Source organism: Megalobrama amblycephala, linkage group LG16 (assembly GCF_018812025.1).
Source record: "Megalobrama amblycephala isolate DHTTF-2021 linkage group LG16, ASM1881202v1, whole genome shotgun sequence".
Taxonomy (NCBI): Eukaryota; Metazoa; Chordata; class Actinopteri; order Cypriniformes; family Xenocyprididae; genus Megalobrama; species Megalobrama amblycephala.
Genome location: NC_063059.1, coordinates 14,347,549 through 14,362,767, shown reverse-complemented (window position 1 = coordinate 14,362,767; position 15,219 = coordinate 14,347,549). Strand labels below are relative to the sequence as shown.

At 36.9% G+C, this 15,219-nt stretch overlaps 1 protein-coding gene across 4 annotated transcripts in view; it reads left to right on the top strand.

Moving 5' to 3' along the window:
* The window catches only part of nf1a (neurofibromin 1a), a 92,516-nt gene that overhangs the window by 20,900 nt on the left and 56,397 nt on the right, over window positions 1-15,219 (top strand). For 3 of the 4 annotated variants that reach the window (XM_048159936.1, XM_048159933.1, XM_048159935.1), the window contains exons 17-30: window positions 64-310; window positions 2,581-2,654; window positions 2,807-2,890; window positions 2,971-3,315; window positions 4,702-4,841; window positions 4,996-5,118; window positions 5,489-5,572; window positions 5,691-5,807; window positions 6,907-7,088; window positions 7,179-7,390; window positions 7,782-7,943; window positions 8,533-8,636; window positions 8,770-8,905; window positions 13,093-13,155. In XM_048159936.1, the coding sequence (XP_048015893.1) occupies window positions 64-310; window positions 2,581-2,654; window positions 2,807-2,890; window positions 2,971-3,315; window positions 4,702-4,841; window positions 4,996-5,118; window positions 5,489-5,572; window positions 5,691-5,807; window positions 6,907-7,088; window positions 7,179-7,390; window positions 7,782-7,943; window positions 8,533-8,636; window positions 8,770-8,905; window positions 13,093-13,155 (2,073 nt within the window). The remainder of the gene's footprint in view (window positions 1-63; window positions 311-2,580; window positions 2,655-2,806; window positions 2,891-2,970; window positions 3,316-4,701; window positions 4,842-4,995; window positions 5,119-5,488; window positions 5,573-5,690; window positions 5,808-6,906; window positions 7,089-7,178; window positions 7,391-7,781; window positions 7,944-8,532; window positions 8,637-8,769; window positions 8,906-13,092; window positions 13,156-15,219) is intronic. The other variant, XM_048159934.1, reaches the window with a different exon arrangement.

Below are 15,219 nucleotides of genomic sequence, written 5' to 3'. Positions count from 1 at the left end.
CAATATTTCAATAAGTCAGCTAAAATAAGCTCATTCGGTTTTATTTGCTCTGTTGGTCTGCAGGAGTGTGCCACACAGGGCAGTCTCATCCCCATCAGCAAACAGGCCCAGACCAAGCTGGAGGTGTGTCTCTACACCTTTCTGTGGAGCCCTGACGCAGAGGCTGTGCTGGTGGCCATGTCCTGTTTCCGGCATCTCTGTGAGGAGGCGGACATCCGTTGCAGTGTGGATGAGCTGCCTGTGCATGCGGTTCTGCCCAACTACAATACCTTTATAGAGCTTGCCTCTGTCAGCAATATGATGGCTACAGGTTAGTGGTTAACCGTCTCTGTGACACAGAATCAGACTGCCAGCTTTAAACTTGTGGGACACTGTAATTTTTCCACCCAAATTCAGCTAATGTTGAGTACCACTGAAGTGAACATGGGCTGTGCTAAGGTTTTGTTAAAAAAAAAAAAAAACCTTTTTCTTCTGAATTTCTATAAAATACTACACTGGAAGATAATTGAAAGATAAAAAGACATTATTTATTTAAATAAAAAAATAATATAGATGTATAAATAAAAAATAAATAAAAATTATATATATATATACAGTATTTAGCCACATCAATATCAAATGTTTTATTCAAAAAATGAAAGAAAAAAAAAGAAAGAAAATGATATGGCAAAATAAACATGATTTATTAATTTTATGGTGTGATTACTGATTTAGCAATATTTATTTATTTATTTTAATTTATTTTTGGCCATAAAAAAATAGTATTTGATACTAATGTATCAATATAAATACAGGGAGTGCAGAATTATTAGGCAAGTTGATTTTCTGATCATATTTTTTTCCCAAGCACATTTTACCAATTCCAATCCACATCAATCTTAATAACTACTATTAATATTGTTTTTAATCATTTATAAGTGATATATAATTGTTCATGAAGGCTGGAAATGAAAAATGCCTTATATTCAGGTGTGCAGAATTATTAGGCAAGTTTTCTTTTACAGGCAAAATGAGCCAAAAAAGAGATTTAACTCAGACTGAAAAGTCAAAAATTATTAAATACTCATGAGAAGGACGCAATACTAATGCAATACTAGAAATTGCAAAGTTAAAGCATGACCAAGGGACAGCAAAATGCTCATTGGGTCAGCGGGGTCAGACAAAAACAGGTGGAAAAGAAAAGACACGTTAACTGCAAAATAATTAAGAATTATGTGTGAAACCATCAGGAACCCTTTAGTCTCCAGCGCCACCATTTTCCAGAACTGCAACCTACCTGGAGTCTCCAGAAGTGCAAGGTCTCAGGATCTCAGAGAATCCTAAAAAATGACCCGCACTTGATAAGAATCACAAGCTGAAGTGTTATAAAATACATGAAGACTGGGTTTTTATAGGCCTTATAGACAGACAGCTTGAGAGTGACTCCTGAAGGACCAGCACCACATCCTCTTGTACCACTGTTTGAAGAATTTATCTTCCAGAATCTGGCAGTAAGTTTTGGAAGATCATTTTTAGTCCATCTCTGCAAGACAGACATTTCAGGATAAGAGATGGACTAAAAGTGAACTCAAACACCTTACTGCCAGATTCTGGATAAATTCTTCAAACAGTGGTACAAGAGGATGTGGTGCTGGTCCTTCAGGAGTCATTCTCAAGCTGTCTGTCTATAAGCCCTATTAAAACCCAGTCTTCATGTATTTTATAACACTTCAGCTTGTGATTCTTATCAAGTGCAGGTCATTTTTTAGGATTCTTTAGCTAACCTAAGTCTCTGAGATCCTAACACCTTGCACTTCTGGAGACTCCAGGTAGGTTGCAGTTCTGGAAAATGGTGGCGCTGGAGACTAAAGGGTTCCTGATGGTTTCACACTTAATTCTTCACCTTAATTCTTAATTATTTTGCAGTTAACGTGTCTTTTCTTTTCCACCTGTTTTTGTCTGACCCCGCTGACCCAATGAGCATTTTGCTGTCCCTTGGTCATGCTTTAACTTTGCAATTTCTAGTATTGCATTAGTATTGCGTCCTTCTCATGAGTATTTAATAATTTTTGACTTTTCAGTCTGAGTTAAATCTCTTTTTTGGCTCATTTTGCCTGTAAAAGAAAACTTGCCTAATAATTCTGCACACCTGAATATAAGGCATTTTTCATTTCCAGCCTTCATGAACAATTATATATCACTTATAAATGATTAAAAACAATATTAATAGTAGTTATTAAGATTGATGTGGATTGGAATTGGTAAAATGTGCTTGGGAAAAAAATATGATCAGAAAATCAACTTGCCTAATAATTCTGCACTCCCTGTATGCTAACGCTATATATGTATGTATGCATTTATTTATTTATGACCATAAATATAGCATTTGATACTAATGTGGCTATAAAAATACACATTTTTATTTTTTTATTTTATTTATTGCCACAGATATAGCATTTGATGCTGATATGGGAAAAATGAATCATTGAATGATTTGTTTTGAAGTTAAAATTGTGATTTAGTGGCATGGTTTCTTGGAACGGGATTCTTGGTCTCATTGCAAAATAAAACAGCCATTAAACTGTTCATTTGTGCGTTCAGGACGCAACACGCTTCAGAAGAGAGTGATGGCACTGTTACGAAGGATAAAGCACCCTACAGCTGGAAACATAGAGGTGAGGATATCATTGTGTCTACATATGCATGTTTCAGATGATTTTTTTTTTTTTGTTTGTTATTAATTGCTAATCATTTAGGCCCATTGCAGCTCTTTTTCAAAACCTTTCTTATCTTTAGTTGACTCAAATTTGACCTTTTTCAATGTTAGGCATGGGAAGACACACATGCAAAATGGGAGCAGGCTACTAAACAGATAATCAACCACCCGAAAAACAAAGTGGAAGATGGACAGGTAGTTAAAACAAGAAAACTAATCAGTCAGTTATACAGTTGGTTTTCCTTTCCTGCCAACTATTTTCTCTCTGTCCTCAGGAGTGGATCAACATGACAGGTTTCTTGTGTGCCCTCGGAGGAGTTTGTCTCCAGCAGCGCAGCACTCCTAGCCTAGGCACCTATAGCCCTCCCATGGGCCCCCTAACTGAACGCAAGGGCTCCATGATCTCCATGGGTTCTTGTGAGGTGAACAGCGAGACGTCTCTTAACAGGTTTCTGGAGCGTCTGCTGGCTCTGATGGTCTGTACACATGAGAAGGTGGGCATGCAGATTCGCACCAACGTCAAAGACCTCGTGGGACTTGAACTCAGTCCAGCTCTCTACCCCATGCTCTTCAACAAGCTACGCAACAGCATCGGACGTTTTTTTGACACCCAGGGTCCGGTAAGAGATTCTAGCTTTGACGTGCAAAAGTGCACTTTTTATAACATTTTTAAAACATAAAGATCAAATTAATTATAAATAAAATAAAAAATGTAATATTTAATATCAATATTAAATAAATTAGTGCAGAATTAAATATTGTTGTTATATAAGAATTAGCATTCAGGAGCAATACTGTGCATTTATTATATTATTATTTTGTATTATATTAAATATACAAGTTAAATATCTTTTTAATGCATTTTATATTTGTATATTTTATGTGTTATTTATTTATAACACAATTAATTGTATTATTATATTGTATTACAATAACTGTCATGAAAATAGCACAATGCAGAAATGCTTTAAAATTTATGCTTCATTTTTTTTAATACAGTAGACTGGCTATTCTAACAACAGATACAACAAATTAACTTGACATGCATTCAAATGCCATGTATAGTTTTGGCCACAAGGTGGCAGGAAACCATTGTTCTCAGAACAATTCAGAATATGCAGACTTTTTAAAGGATTTGTTAACTTTTAAATGAAAATTACCCCAAGCTTTACTCACCCTCAAGCCATCCTATGTGTATATGACTTTATTCTTTCTGATGAACACAATCGGAGAAATATTAATAAATATCCTGATGCATCCGAGCTTTATAATGGCAGTGAACAGAGGTCATGAGTATGAGCTGAAGAAAGTGTCTCCATCCACATCTGTCCATCATAAACATATTCCACATGGCTCCAAGGGGGTAATAAAGGCCTTCTGAAGTGAAACAATGCATTTGTGTAAAAAAAAAAAAAAAAAAAATTTAAAAAATCCATATTTAACAAGTTATGAAGTAAAATATCTAGCTTCTGCCGGACCGCCTTCCGTTTTCAATGTACAAAGAAAGTGTAAAACTCTAGTAGTTCAAAAGCTTACGCTACGTCCTACGCCTTCCCTATTCAACTTACGGAACCACCGCAACGGCAGTTCCGTTTCTTTCGTAAGTTGAATACAGAAGGCGGTCTGACTGAAGCTAGAAATTTTACTTCATAACTTGTTAAATATGGATTTGTTTTTTTGTTTTTTGTTTTACACAAACGGATCGCATTGCTTCAGAAGGCCTTTATTTACCCACCTGGTAAATATACAACTAGGATGGCTTGAGGGTGAGTAAAACTTGGGCTAATTTTCATTTGAAAGTGAACTAATCCTTTAAATACCGTCTACTCAGAACACATGGTCTGTTTTAATCAAGAATGTTCTGACATGCATTGAGCACTGTGGAAGCTTTGTAAATTTGTTACTATTCGTTTTATCAGCACCGTGTCACATTCTGCATAAGCATCAGCCACATTCTCCATAGGCATCAGCATCTTTCCTAAACTTTGTCTCATTTTCTTCCCCAGGTTCCCATTACAGACACTAACACACTATTTGTAGAGCAGACCATCGCCATCATGAAGAACTTGCTTGACAGTCACACTGAAGGAAGCTCGGAGCACCTCGGTCAAGCCAGCATTGAGACCATGATGCTCAACCTGGTTAGGTAAGACTTTACCCTTTCATATGCTCTTATTCACACCTAAAGCTATTTTAATATTAGCTCTGGATTTGCATGGATAAAAAGAGCATCTGAAGATTTTTCTTAATGCTATCTCTATATCCATGCTGTATCCATCACCTTTTTCTGTCATTCTCAGGTATGTGCGTATTTTAGGGAATGTTGTCCATGCCATTCAGATCAAAACCAAGTTGTGTCAGCTAGTGGAGGTGATGATGGAACGCAGGGATGACCTCTCCTTCTGCCAAGAGATGAAATTCAGGTAAATTTACACTAAACAAAATCTGGGGTTGGTGAGATTTTTTTTTTTTTTTGTGGTTTTTGAACCAAGAATTTTTTTGATCACCAAAGCTGCATTATATGATCAAAAATACTATAAAAACAATAATATTGTGTACTATTATTACAATTTAAAACCTGTTAATTTATTCATTTTTGTTAAATGCGTCCTTGCTGAATAAAAGTATTAATTTTTGTGATAATTTTTGTTTTTATCCATCTCTGATTTGCTTTCTCACACTATCTCTCTGCTTGCCACATAAAAAACACATTATTGTCATCTTGATTTGTTGTGATCATTCAGTTTGTGAGTCATGAGGTTATGGATTGTCTAACTTTGCTGCTTTTCTCAGAAATAAAATGGTGGAGTACCTCACAGACTGGGTGATGGGAACCTCCAATCAAGCAGCGGACGATGACATCAAATGTCTGACCCGGTATCGCCTTCGCAGTTTCATAGCTTTTATTAAATGTTTAGTGCCTTGAAACCTGTCGTTTTGCCCATTGCATGTTCTTTTCTCATGCTTTATGTGTTTATTCAATCATGCTGTACAGAGATCTGGATCAGGCGAGTATGGAGGCAGTAGTTTCACTGTTGGCCGGTCTTCCCCTGCAGCCTGAGGAGGGTGATGGCGTTGAGCTCATGGAGGCCAAATCTCAGCTTTTCCTCAAGTAGGATCATTAATCCAACTCTTTTGTTTTGTCCTTTTATAGAGAAGCAATTATGCTTTTTTTTTTTAATATATATATTTTCAACTTTGTTTAGCGTGTAATATTGCTGTTTAAGCATGGAAAATGCCTGCAAAGCACAAAGTTCTCTATTCTCTAGTATTCTCTATATCTATAAGCGCTGTTTCTGAACTACCTGAAATGCTTCAATTCCTTGAACGTAACGTATCATAATATCCCTCATTTAAATAATTCCCATCCACGACATATGCGTGAAATAAAAGGGGCAAGGCCTGGTTGAGTTGCCTTAGTTGTGTATTGACACTTCCAAAACACGATCAAAATTGCTGACCAATCAAAGCACACTGGTCCAGCCGACCAATCAGAGCACATTGTGCTTTCCAGAAGGACTTTATAGAGACAGGAATTAAAAAAAGTGTGGAAGCTTGTTTCTGCCACTAAATAAAAACTCAATTACCTTTTTTATTTTTAATCTCGAAATTGCAAGTTTACATCTCGTAATTCTGGCTTTTTTTTTCTCATTGTTGTGTGATATAAACTCACAATTGCAATTATGACTTTTTTAAACTCAAAATTGCAAGTTTATATCTAGTAGTTCTGACTTTTTCTCAGAATTGTGAGTTATAAAGTCAGAATTGTGAGATATAAACTTGCAATTTTTTTCCCCCTCTCAGAATTGGACTTTATAACTCGAGTTTATATCTCACAATTCTGAGAAAAGTCAGCATTGCAAGATTTAAACACGAAATTGCGATAAGTCAGAATTGCGAGTTTATATCTCGCAATTGTGAGTCAATATCTTGCAATTCTGACTTTATTTCTTGCAATTGTGAGTTTATATTTCACAGTTTTGACTTTACTTCTCACAATTGTGAGTTTATATCTCTCAATTACCTTTTTTTTTTTTTTTTTTTTAGTGGCAGAAACAAGCTTCCATAGTGAAGAGAGGTGCTGCAATAATGTAAACAAATTTGAACATTCAAACATGAAAACGTATTCTAGTAGACCCCAAAAACGAAATCAAGACTTTGTAAAAGGGTGTAATATGGGCTCTTAAAGGTCTGATTTCTTTCCCCTTTAGGTACTTCACACTGTTCATGAACCTGTTGAATGACTGCAGCGAGGTTGAGGAAGACGGCCAGCAGGTGGCAGGGCGGAAACGTGGCATGTCTAGACGACTGGCATCTTTGCGGCACTGCACAGTGCTGGCCATGTCTAACTTGCTCAACGCCAATGTGGACAGCGGCCTCATGCACTCCATCGGTGAGAAGTGCTGACATTATCATTTATTTTTACTGTGCTTGGTGAGTCATTTTTATTGAGGAAAAAAGTGATTCTGATATCTCTGAACAGGTCTAGGGTACCATAAGGACCTGCAGACACGGGCGACGTTTATGGAGGTGCTCACTAAGATCCTTCAGCAAGGGACGGAGTTTGACACACTCGCAGAGACCGTGCTTGCAGACCGTTTTGAGAGACTCGTCGAGCTGGTCACCATGATGGGAGATCAGGGCGAGCTGCCTATAGCCATGGCACTGGCCAATGTGGTCCCTTGCTCTCAATGGGTGAGAGATATAACTTATACAGTTTAGACAATAAGATCATTAAAAAACATGCATGAAAAGTAAAGCAATGCATTTCTGTAAACTCATGTTGAGTTAGAAATATCCTTTTTCCTTACTCAGAAGCTAGGTTCAGCACTGTTTGACTTTCTTCTGTGAACCATAAAATAAGATATTTTGAGAAATGTTTCAATGTTTTTTCTGGTCAATACACTGGAATTTAATGGGGTTCATTGTTGTTTGGTCCCCAGCCATCTTCAAAATATCTTCTTTTGTGTTCTGTAGAAGGGAAAAAAAGTCCCTTTTAACACTGTTTTGCTCACTAAGAGTAATACATTGGGTGTATTGATGGTCATTGGAGAGCTGTTGTGCTCAATGTTCTGATGGTTTTCAGGATGAGCTGGCCAGGGTGTTGGTGACATTGTTCGACTCTCGCCATCTGCTGTATCAGCTGCTATGGAACATGTTCTCAAAAGAGGTGGAGCTGGCCGACTCTATGCAGACCCTCTTCAGAGGAAACAGCCTAGCCAGCAAGATTATGACCTTTTGTTTTAAGGTAACGTGAAACGGTGATGGTCAGAAAACATTTTCAGTCTTCAATGTCTTTGCACGAGTTATTCCCAGAAATAAATATTCCAAGAGAGACCCAAATGTTCAAATGTTTGGTTTTGGAAAGGTCGTTTTTGTTTTTGAAAGTCTGCATTTGTTTGATCAAAAATACAGTAAAATCAGTAATATTGTGAAATATTAATTTCAATTTTGCTATCATAAATGTAATTTATTCGTGTGAGGATAGAGGAATTTTCAGCATCAATACTCCAGTCTTCAGTGTCACACGATCCTTCAGAAATCATTATAATATGCTGATTTGCTGCTCAAGAAACATTACTTAATATTATCATTGCTGAAAACAGTTGTGCTGCTTAATATTTTTGTGGAAACCGTGCTATATTTCTTTCAGGATAAAAAAGAACGGCATTTGTTTTTTTGTTTTTTTAAATATAAATCTTTTGTAACATTATAAATATCACTTTTAATCAATTTAATGCATCCTTGCAGAATAAAAGTATTAATTTCTTTTTAAAAAAAATCTTATTTTAAGTGCGTAGTGTATACGCACTTAAAATCTGGCACACTGTTTGCAGGTGTATGGAGCTGCGTATCTGCAGAAGCTTCTGGAACCGCTGTTGAAAGGAATCATCACGACTCCAGAGTGGCAGCAAATCAGTTTTGAAGTGGACCCCACCAGGCATGTTTACATAGTTAAACTCATATTGTTGACACTGTTTAGTTGGGTCAAGCTTTCTCTTTATTTTTAAAGAAAAGGGGTTTTTATCGTTGTCATTCTTCCAAAATGTTTAACTTTTCTGTCTCCTCTTTAGGCTCGAACCAGCGGAGAACCTGGAGGAGAACCAGAAGAACCTGCTGCAGATCACAGATCGATTCTTCCTGGCCATCATCAACTCTTCAAGCGAGTTTCCTCCACAGCTGCGTAGTGTGTGCCACTGTCTGTATCAGGTATGCTCACTGCTTAATGCCAATCTGCTTTTTTTTTTTTTTTTAACCACTGTTACTGCATCCTCTGAATGACTGCATTGAGGCTGTCTTTCATGCTTGGGCATCCACTGATCAGTCTTCCAGTCACTTCTAACAAGAGAAACTGCTCTTATCCTCTCTTGCACCACTGCTCACCTCTGCCTGTCTGTGAACGAATATATCAGACAGTTTTTTTTATTATTATTATTATTATTATTATCTGTTTCTCTCAGATACACTACCAATTAAAAGTTTGGGGTCGGTAGGATATTTTTTTTTTTTTTTTTTTTTTTTTTTTTTTTTTGGACATGTTTTAAAAAAAGTCTCTTATGCTCACAAAGGCTGCATTTATTTGATCAAAATACAGATAAAAACAGTAATATTCTTAGATATTATAAAATAACTTTTCTATTTGAATAGATTTTAAAAGTGTAATTTATTCCTGTAATGGCAAAGCTAAACCCTCAGTCTTCAGTGTCTGACAAGTCTGACTCATGACCGGGATCTTTTATCGTTGGGACCGCTCCATCTTTCAGTTTCAAATCATCAGCAAACCCCGGGTCGATCTGGGTCTAGTCACCGAAATGCCGGGAACAAACAAACACACTTGCACAACTCCATTTCTGCCCTGGAAAAACAAACTGCATCCACTGTTCCCTTAAAGGTGCTACAGAGGATCTTTTCGTCAACTGAGAAACCAAAGACTGTTACTGAGTTTTTGAAATGAGCGCATGCGTAAGAACAACCCCCCTCCTTCACAGCTCATTTCGAGGGAACGCCTCCTAAAACTCGTGCACGAGTATTGTAACACGAGTGTTTGTTTACCACCGGCATTCGCTGTGTCGTGTTAGTGGATTCATTATGTCGGACTCACCGCAGGTAACTCATAATCTGCACTTTCCTGTCTCCTGACAAAAACATTGCATGCGGCGCCTGTGGAGTGTGGAAAGTTACTGGAGCGCGCAGCCACGCACGTCTCTCACAAGGAACGTAACGGCAGTGATTGACAAGCCAGAGGGCCGATCATCGTGTAAACGATTGGCTGATGTTTTTAAGGCTCTACCTCGTGCACAAATGATGTATATTAATATTATTACTTTCAGTGCACCTAATAAATAGTCTTTTATCAGTTAAAGACAGTTTCAAGTAATATTGCAAAAATGTATAAAACAAAACATCCTCTGTAGCACCTTTAACGCTGGGTTCTTTGGGAAGCAAGGTTATCTTTCCCTCACAACGAAAAACACACTCCTTAGGTGACATTGTTGATTTTGTGGTCTAAAAGCAAAATGACAAAGCTTTCTCGAGCAAGTCCTGTGCAGCGCTGCTGTCGACTTCCGTAACCCGAACGAAGCATGTTGATGCTCTTGCTCTCGCTCTGGTTGATGTGCACGTGCTCTTCTGGGAGAAGTGCCCATACAAGGAAATCCCACCCTTTATGACGTCATACTGTGCCGTACACGGAAAAAAACTTTCCGAAAATTATACGAACCCTGAAAGAATGTATTTGGCACTGAAATACTCCGTCATACGTCCAAATCGTTTTTTGAAACTTTGGCCATGTTTAGCATGAGAATCCAACTCTTTAAAGCAGAACTAAGTAACTTTTTTTTTACCTTCATAAAAAGTTTTCTAAGTCCTCACGATGGTTAATTGACTTGTAGTGGTGTGTTTGAGGCGAGCACTAACCCCATCTGGCACGTCTACGCCAGAATACAGCACTTGCAAGTTGAGCTGCACCGACCCGAAACAATCTCGCCTCATGTTCACGTTCACGCGAGAGTGACAAAATGTATATATTATGACTTTATAAGACAATTTCAAAAATTACCCACCTCCATCGAGTGTACTGTATTTGCAAATTACCCACCTCCTCTTTCTTGTATTGTATTTGCAAAACTACTGTGCCGGTGAGCGTTGTAGTCGTTGTAGTCCAGAGCTGCGCTTGGAGTATTTACGACAGTGTGATTCACTGAAGGAAACTGTAGGGGGAGCTTCGCAAATCTTACTGAGTTCCGCTTTAACAGTGTAAATAAGTCAGAATGCATGAATTAGCATTAGGCATCCCCTTTAATATATTTGTGGAAAACATAATACTTCTTTCATTATCATTGTTACAAAAGATTTCTATTTGAAATAAATGCTGTTCATTTGAACTTGCGACTCAGTCTTTATTGCCACTTCAATGTAATGCATCCTTGCTGAATAAGTATTAATATCTTAATTTTAAAAAAATTCTTACTGGCCTCAAACTTTTGAAAGGTTATTGTACATTACAGCATTTTCCTATAGGATTGCCATGGTTATTAAAAGTTAATTTCTGTTACTTTTATAGTAAGTCCAAAAGAGAGATGTATTTTTATTTGAATGGCAAAATTGGACTGTGACATTCAAAGTGCTAAAAATGTCACTATTAAATCATTACGACCTGTTCTTAATACTGAATTTTAAAATAAATGACATTTTAAGTTTGATATGATTCCAATTCCAGTATCTGAATTAAAGTTTAATGTATCAGAGTATGATTTCAAATGGCAAAAAAGATCTGCTGAGTCATTTGCTCTGCTCTACATGCAACAACAGACATTACGGATTCATTTTAGTAAGCAAACATATTTTGACATTGCTTGCAGAGGTATTATGAAAGTTTAAATGTCATGAGAAGGTACACATCACAGTTCTCCCAGCTGCAATAAATCGTATATACTGTATATCAAACTTCACACATGGGGTTTGGCTCTAATGGCCTCGGCATTGAAGTTAACATTTCTATATTGATATAATGTTTTAGGGCTGCAACGATAAATCGATTTAATCTCGATTTGTGGATCGATTCTGAGATTTTCCGAATGCATCGCGATTCTCTCTCGAATCGATTCTGAGCTTAGTTTTTAACAGCAGATGCCGCTCTAGGCTAGTTTTTATTCGCACGCTTAAATGCTCACGAAGAAGAGCGCTCGTGCTTTCGGCTGAGTCTGAGAAGGTACTTTTATGACGCTATATTAATGTAAACACAGCCTACTGCAAACACCCTTGTAATTTGCTTCAAACTTTATGAATGATTATTTTATAGAAGGTTCAAATGTTGTTTAAGGAATTGGAAGCAAGCAGAGTACGGCTGTTTCTAAAGTACGCAGTGCCATTTTCTGTTAAAAACTAAGCTCAGAATCGATTGGAGAGGGAATTGTGATTACATTCGGGAAAATCTAAGAATCGATCCAGAATCATTTCTCGATTTATTGTCCCAGCCCTAATGTTTACGTATTCATCACACATTTTAAGTCACTTCTACTTAAGAATACAAAAACAATTCATTTTGTTTTGTTTTTTTCCATTATGAAAATTGTTGATGTAGCTGGTAGCGTAGTTTTTTTTTACTAAAAATGAAAGTACCAAGTTTTCATTTGAAATTATCATCCGTCTTTCTCACATCTCAGATACTCTGTCAAGGGCACCATCTTGTGGCTGGTGATGCATTAAGTTGTTTTTTAAACAGAGAAAATAAAGCAATGAATGACAAAAACACCTTTTCTTTTCATCTTTCTTAATTACATGTAGTTTCTTTTCCTTTCTTGTCATTTCCTTTCACGGCTTTTCTTGTCTTGTTTGTAATCACGAGGATCGGGTTGTGATGTTTGGCTCAGTAAGTCCCCGTTAAATAAAAAATGATAATAGTTTTGTGGCATCTAGATAGCTTGGAGGACATCTCTATGCTAGTGAGCTTCTAAAAGCTTCTGTTTAGTTGATATTCACATTTAAAAACATAGTCTTTCCTTTCTGGAATAACAGACTGAAAATATTGATGACTCATTCTTGTATCTTCTGCACGGTCCACTTACATCCTCATCGGCACCTATTCTGGTCTTTAATTTTCCTCTAATATCTTCACACTCTTACTGTATTCTTACTTTGTTTGCTTGGGCCGAGAGCTCGCTCTCCCTTCTCCACTGTAGCATCTTTGCAGCTTTTGCTTTACGTTCTGCTTGGAGAGCATCAGCCGGTGTTTCTTAATCACTGAAATAAACATGAATGAAACTGTTCATAGATCAGCTGTCAGGAAGGCAGTGGTTGTGTTGTCTGCTCCTTCATTGTGTTTGTATGCACTGTGGCTGTGCTGAGTGCAGTTGTGTAGCTGCTGTGACCTCTCTGTGCTCATCTCTGCCCTGTAGGCTACTTGCCACTCCCTTCTGAATAAAGCCACTGTTAAAGAAAAAAAGGAAAACAAAAAATCCGTAAGTGTTTTAGCATTTTATTTTTTCTTTAGCTGCCATTTATTATTAGTTTGGGTTTTTATTCATTCCATAAATGCAACGTGTTGCTTTTTAAAAACTTATTTTATTTGTTTGTTTTTTTAATTTGATTTTTCATGGTTTTGAATTGTTTTTCGCCAGAACATGTTCAGAAACACCTGTGTAAACATGGTTTTCTTATGAAGACACGCCCATTTTCAACATTAGTGAGGAGAAGAACGCACAGATAAATAAATAAAATAATTGTACTGCTTTGGACCACCCTTTTTTCTTTTTTCTTTTTCCAACCGTTGTGGACTGATGGCGGACAGGTGGGATCAGTTCAGCTTTTCTATGTCTTGCGGTAAAGCAGCAGACTGTTTCTTTGTGTGGGTTTAGGGTCTATTCTAACACGAAGACAAAATATCCACAAATATGCAGACCTGGAGCCCGGTACTGACTTGGTCTACCTTCTCAGAGCGTACGCACTTGAAATACATCTAGGTTTAAATTTGAAAACATTATGAATCTGTATTTTGGTTTCTGGAAGAGTCGTCTTTCTTGGAAAACTTTTGATGAAGGTGTTGCATGCATTAAATACAATCTGATGAACATGTTGGCGCTACTCTGGCTTCTGTCATGTGCTCTATGGGTCGTCTTCGTCAATGGTTGTGCATGTTTTCACTTTTAAGAAACCATTGGTGCATATGCATGGATGAAAATGTATGTAACGGTGTAAAATGTCTAACTATTCACACCTTTTTTAATTTTTTTTTGTCTGTTTGTATTCTCATTTCCTTTCTCTTTGGCATTTGCTGGGACCTTCACCACATGACCATGATGTTATAAAGCATGGTGCATTTTATTTGTCTTTTTTTATTGCTTATTACAAAAGTACAGAAAAAACCATAAACCATAGTGCCATAAAGCTATCAAAAAACACGTTTTACATGATATTTTGAAATTGTTAGGTGTAAAATTGGTGCACATAAACAGATTAAAGGGTTAGTTCACCCAAAAATGAAATTTCTGTCATTTATTACTCACCCTCATGTCGTTCCACACCCGTAAGACCTTCGTTCATCTACAGAAGACAAATTAAGATATTTTTGATGAAATCAACATCATTGCATCTTTTAACGTCCAGATAATTAGTTAACAACATGGTTAAAATAGTCAACACGACTGCAGTGGTTCAACCTTAATGTTATCAAAACGACAAGAATACTTTTTGTGCGCCAAAACAAAAATAGCGACCTTGCTTACGTCCGAATGCTGGCTCATTATTGGGCGGTTTCTGTGTCAGCATCACATGCATGTGTCGTGCTGCTCACATGTTCAGCTTCGGCCAATACTGAACTGGTGTTCGGACATAAACAAGGAAGCCTGCACTGAGTTCACTATGTATGACAAAGGTTCAGATTGTTGAACAAAGTTGTTATTTTTGTTTTGTAATTTTTGGGTGAACTAACCCTTTAAATAATTGTCAGTTTGTTGATTTTTCTAAAAATTATGCACAAAGAATAGGTTATTTCCCATTATGATTATTAGTTTTTTTTATTATTATTTTAATGCAAATTTACACGTGATGATTCTTATCAGCTATAGCCTTAGAACATTTTATCATAAGCTGAGACCCTTCATAGCCTATTTTAAGTCTCAGTCTAATTAGACTGGCTTGAAGTCTCTTGAGACGGAAATGATTCAGTCCTCTACAAAGAATTTGTATTGTAGGTGCGGTGAAACTGCAGACACACATTGCCATGAGTATTATTTATAAGGTGTGTGCTCTCACACATTGTTCTACAAATATTTATTTAGGTTAGTAAGGGATTATTGTATATGTTGTAATGTGATTGTGGTGATGTTTATTAGTACAGCTGATGCATTTTAATGCCTCATAATCCATAAGCGGACATTAATCTGCATCTTTGCCGTCATACAAGTCTGACGTCTGATTATTAGTTTGTACTGTACAAACACTATATAGTGTTTCAAGTCTCATGACACTGTTTTCTTTTTTGTATAAAACATATTTATCAATCATTTGTCCCTTCTGTCATTCAC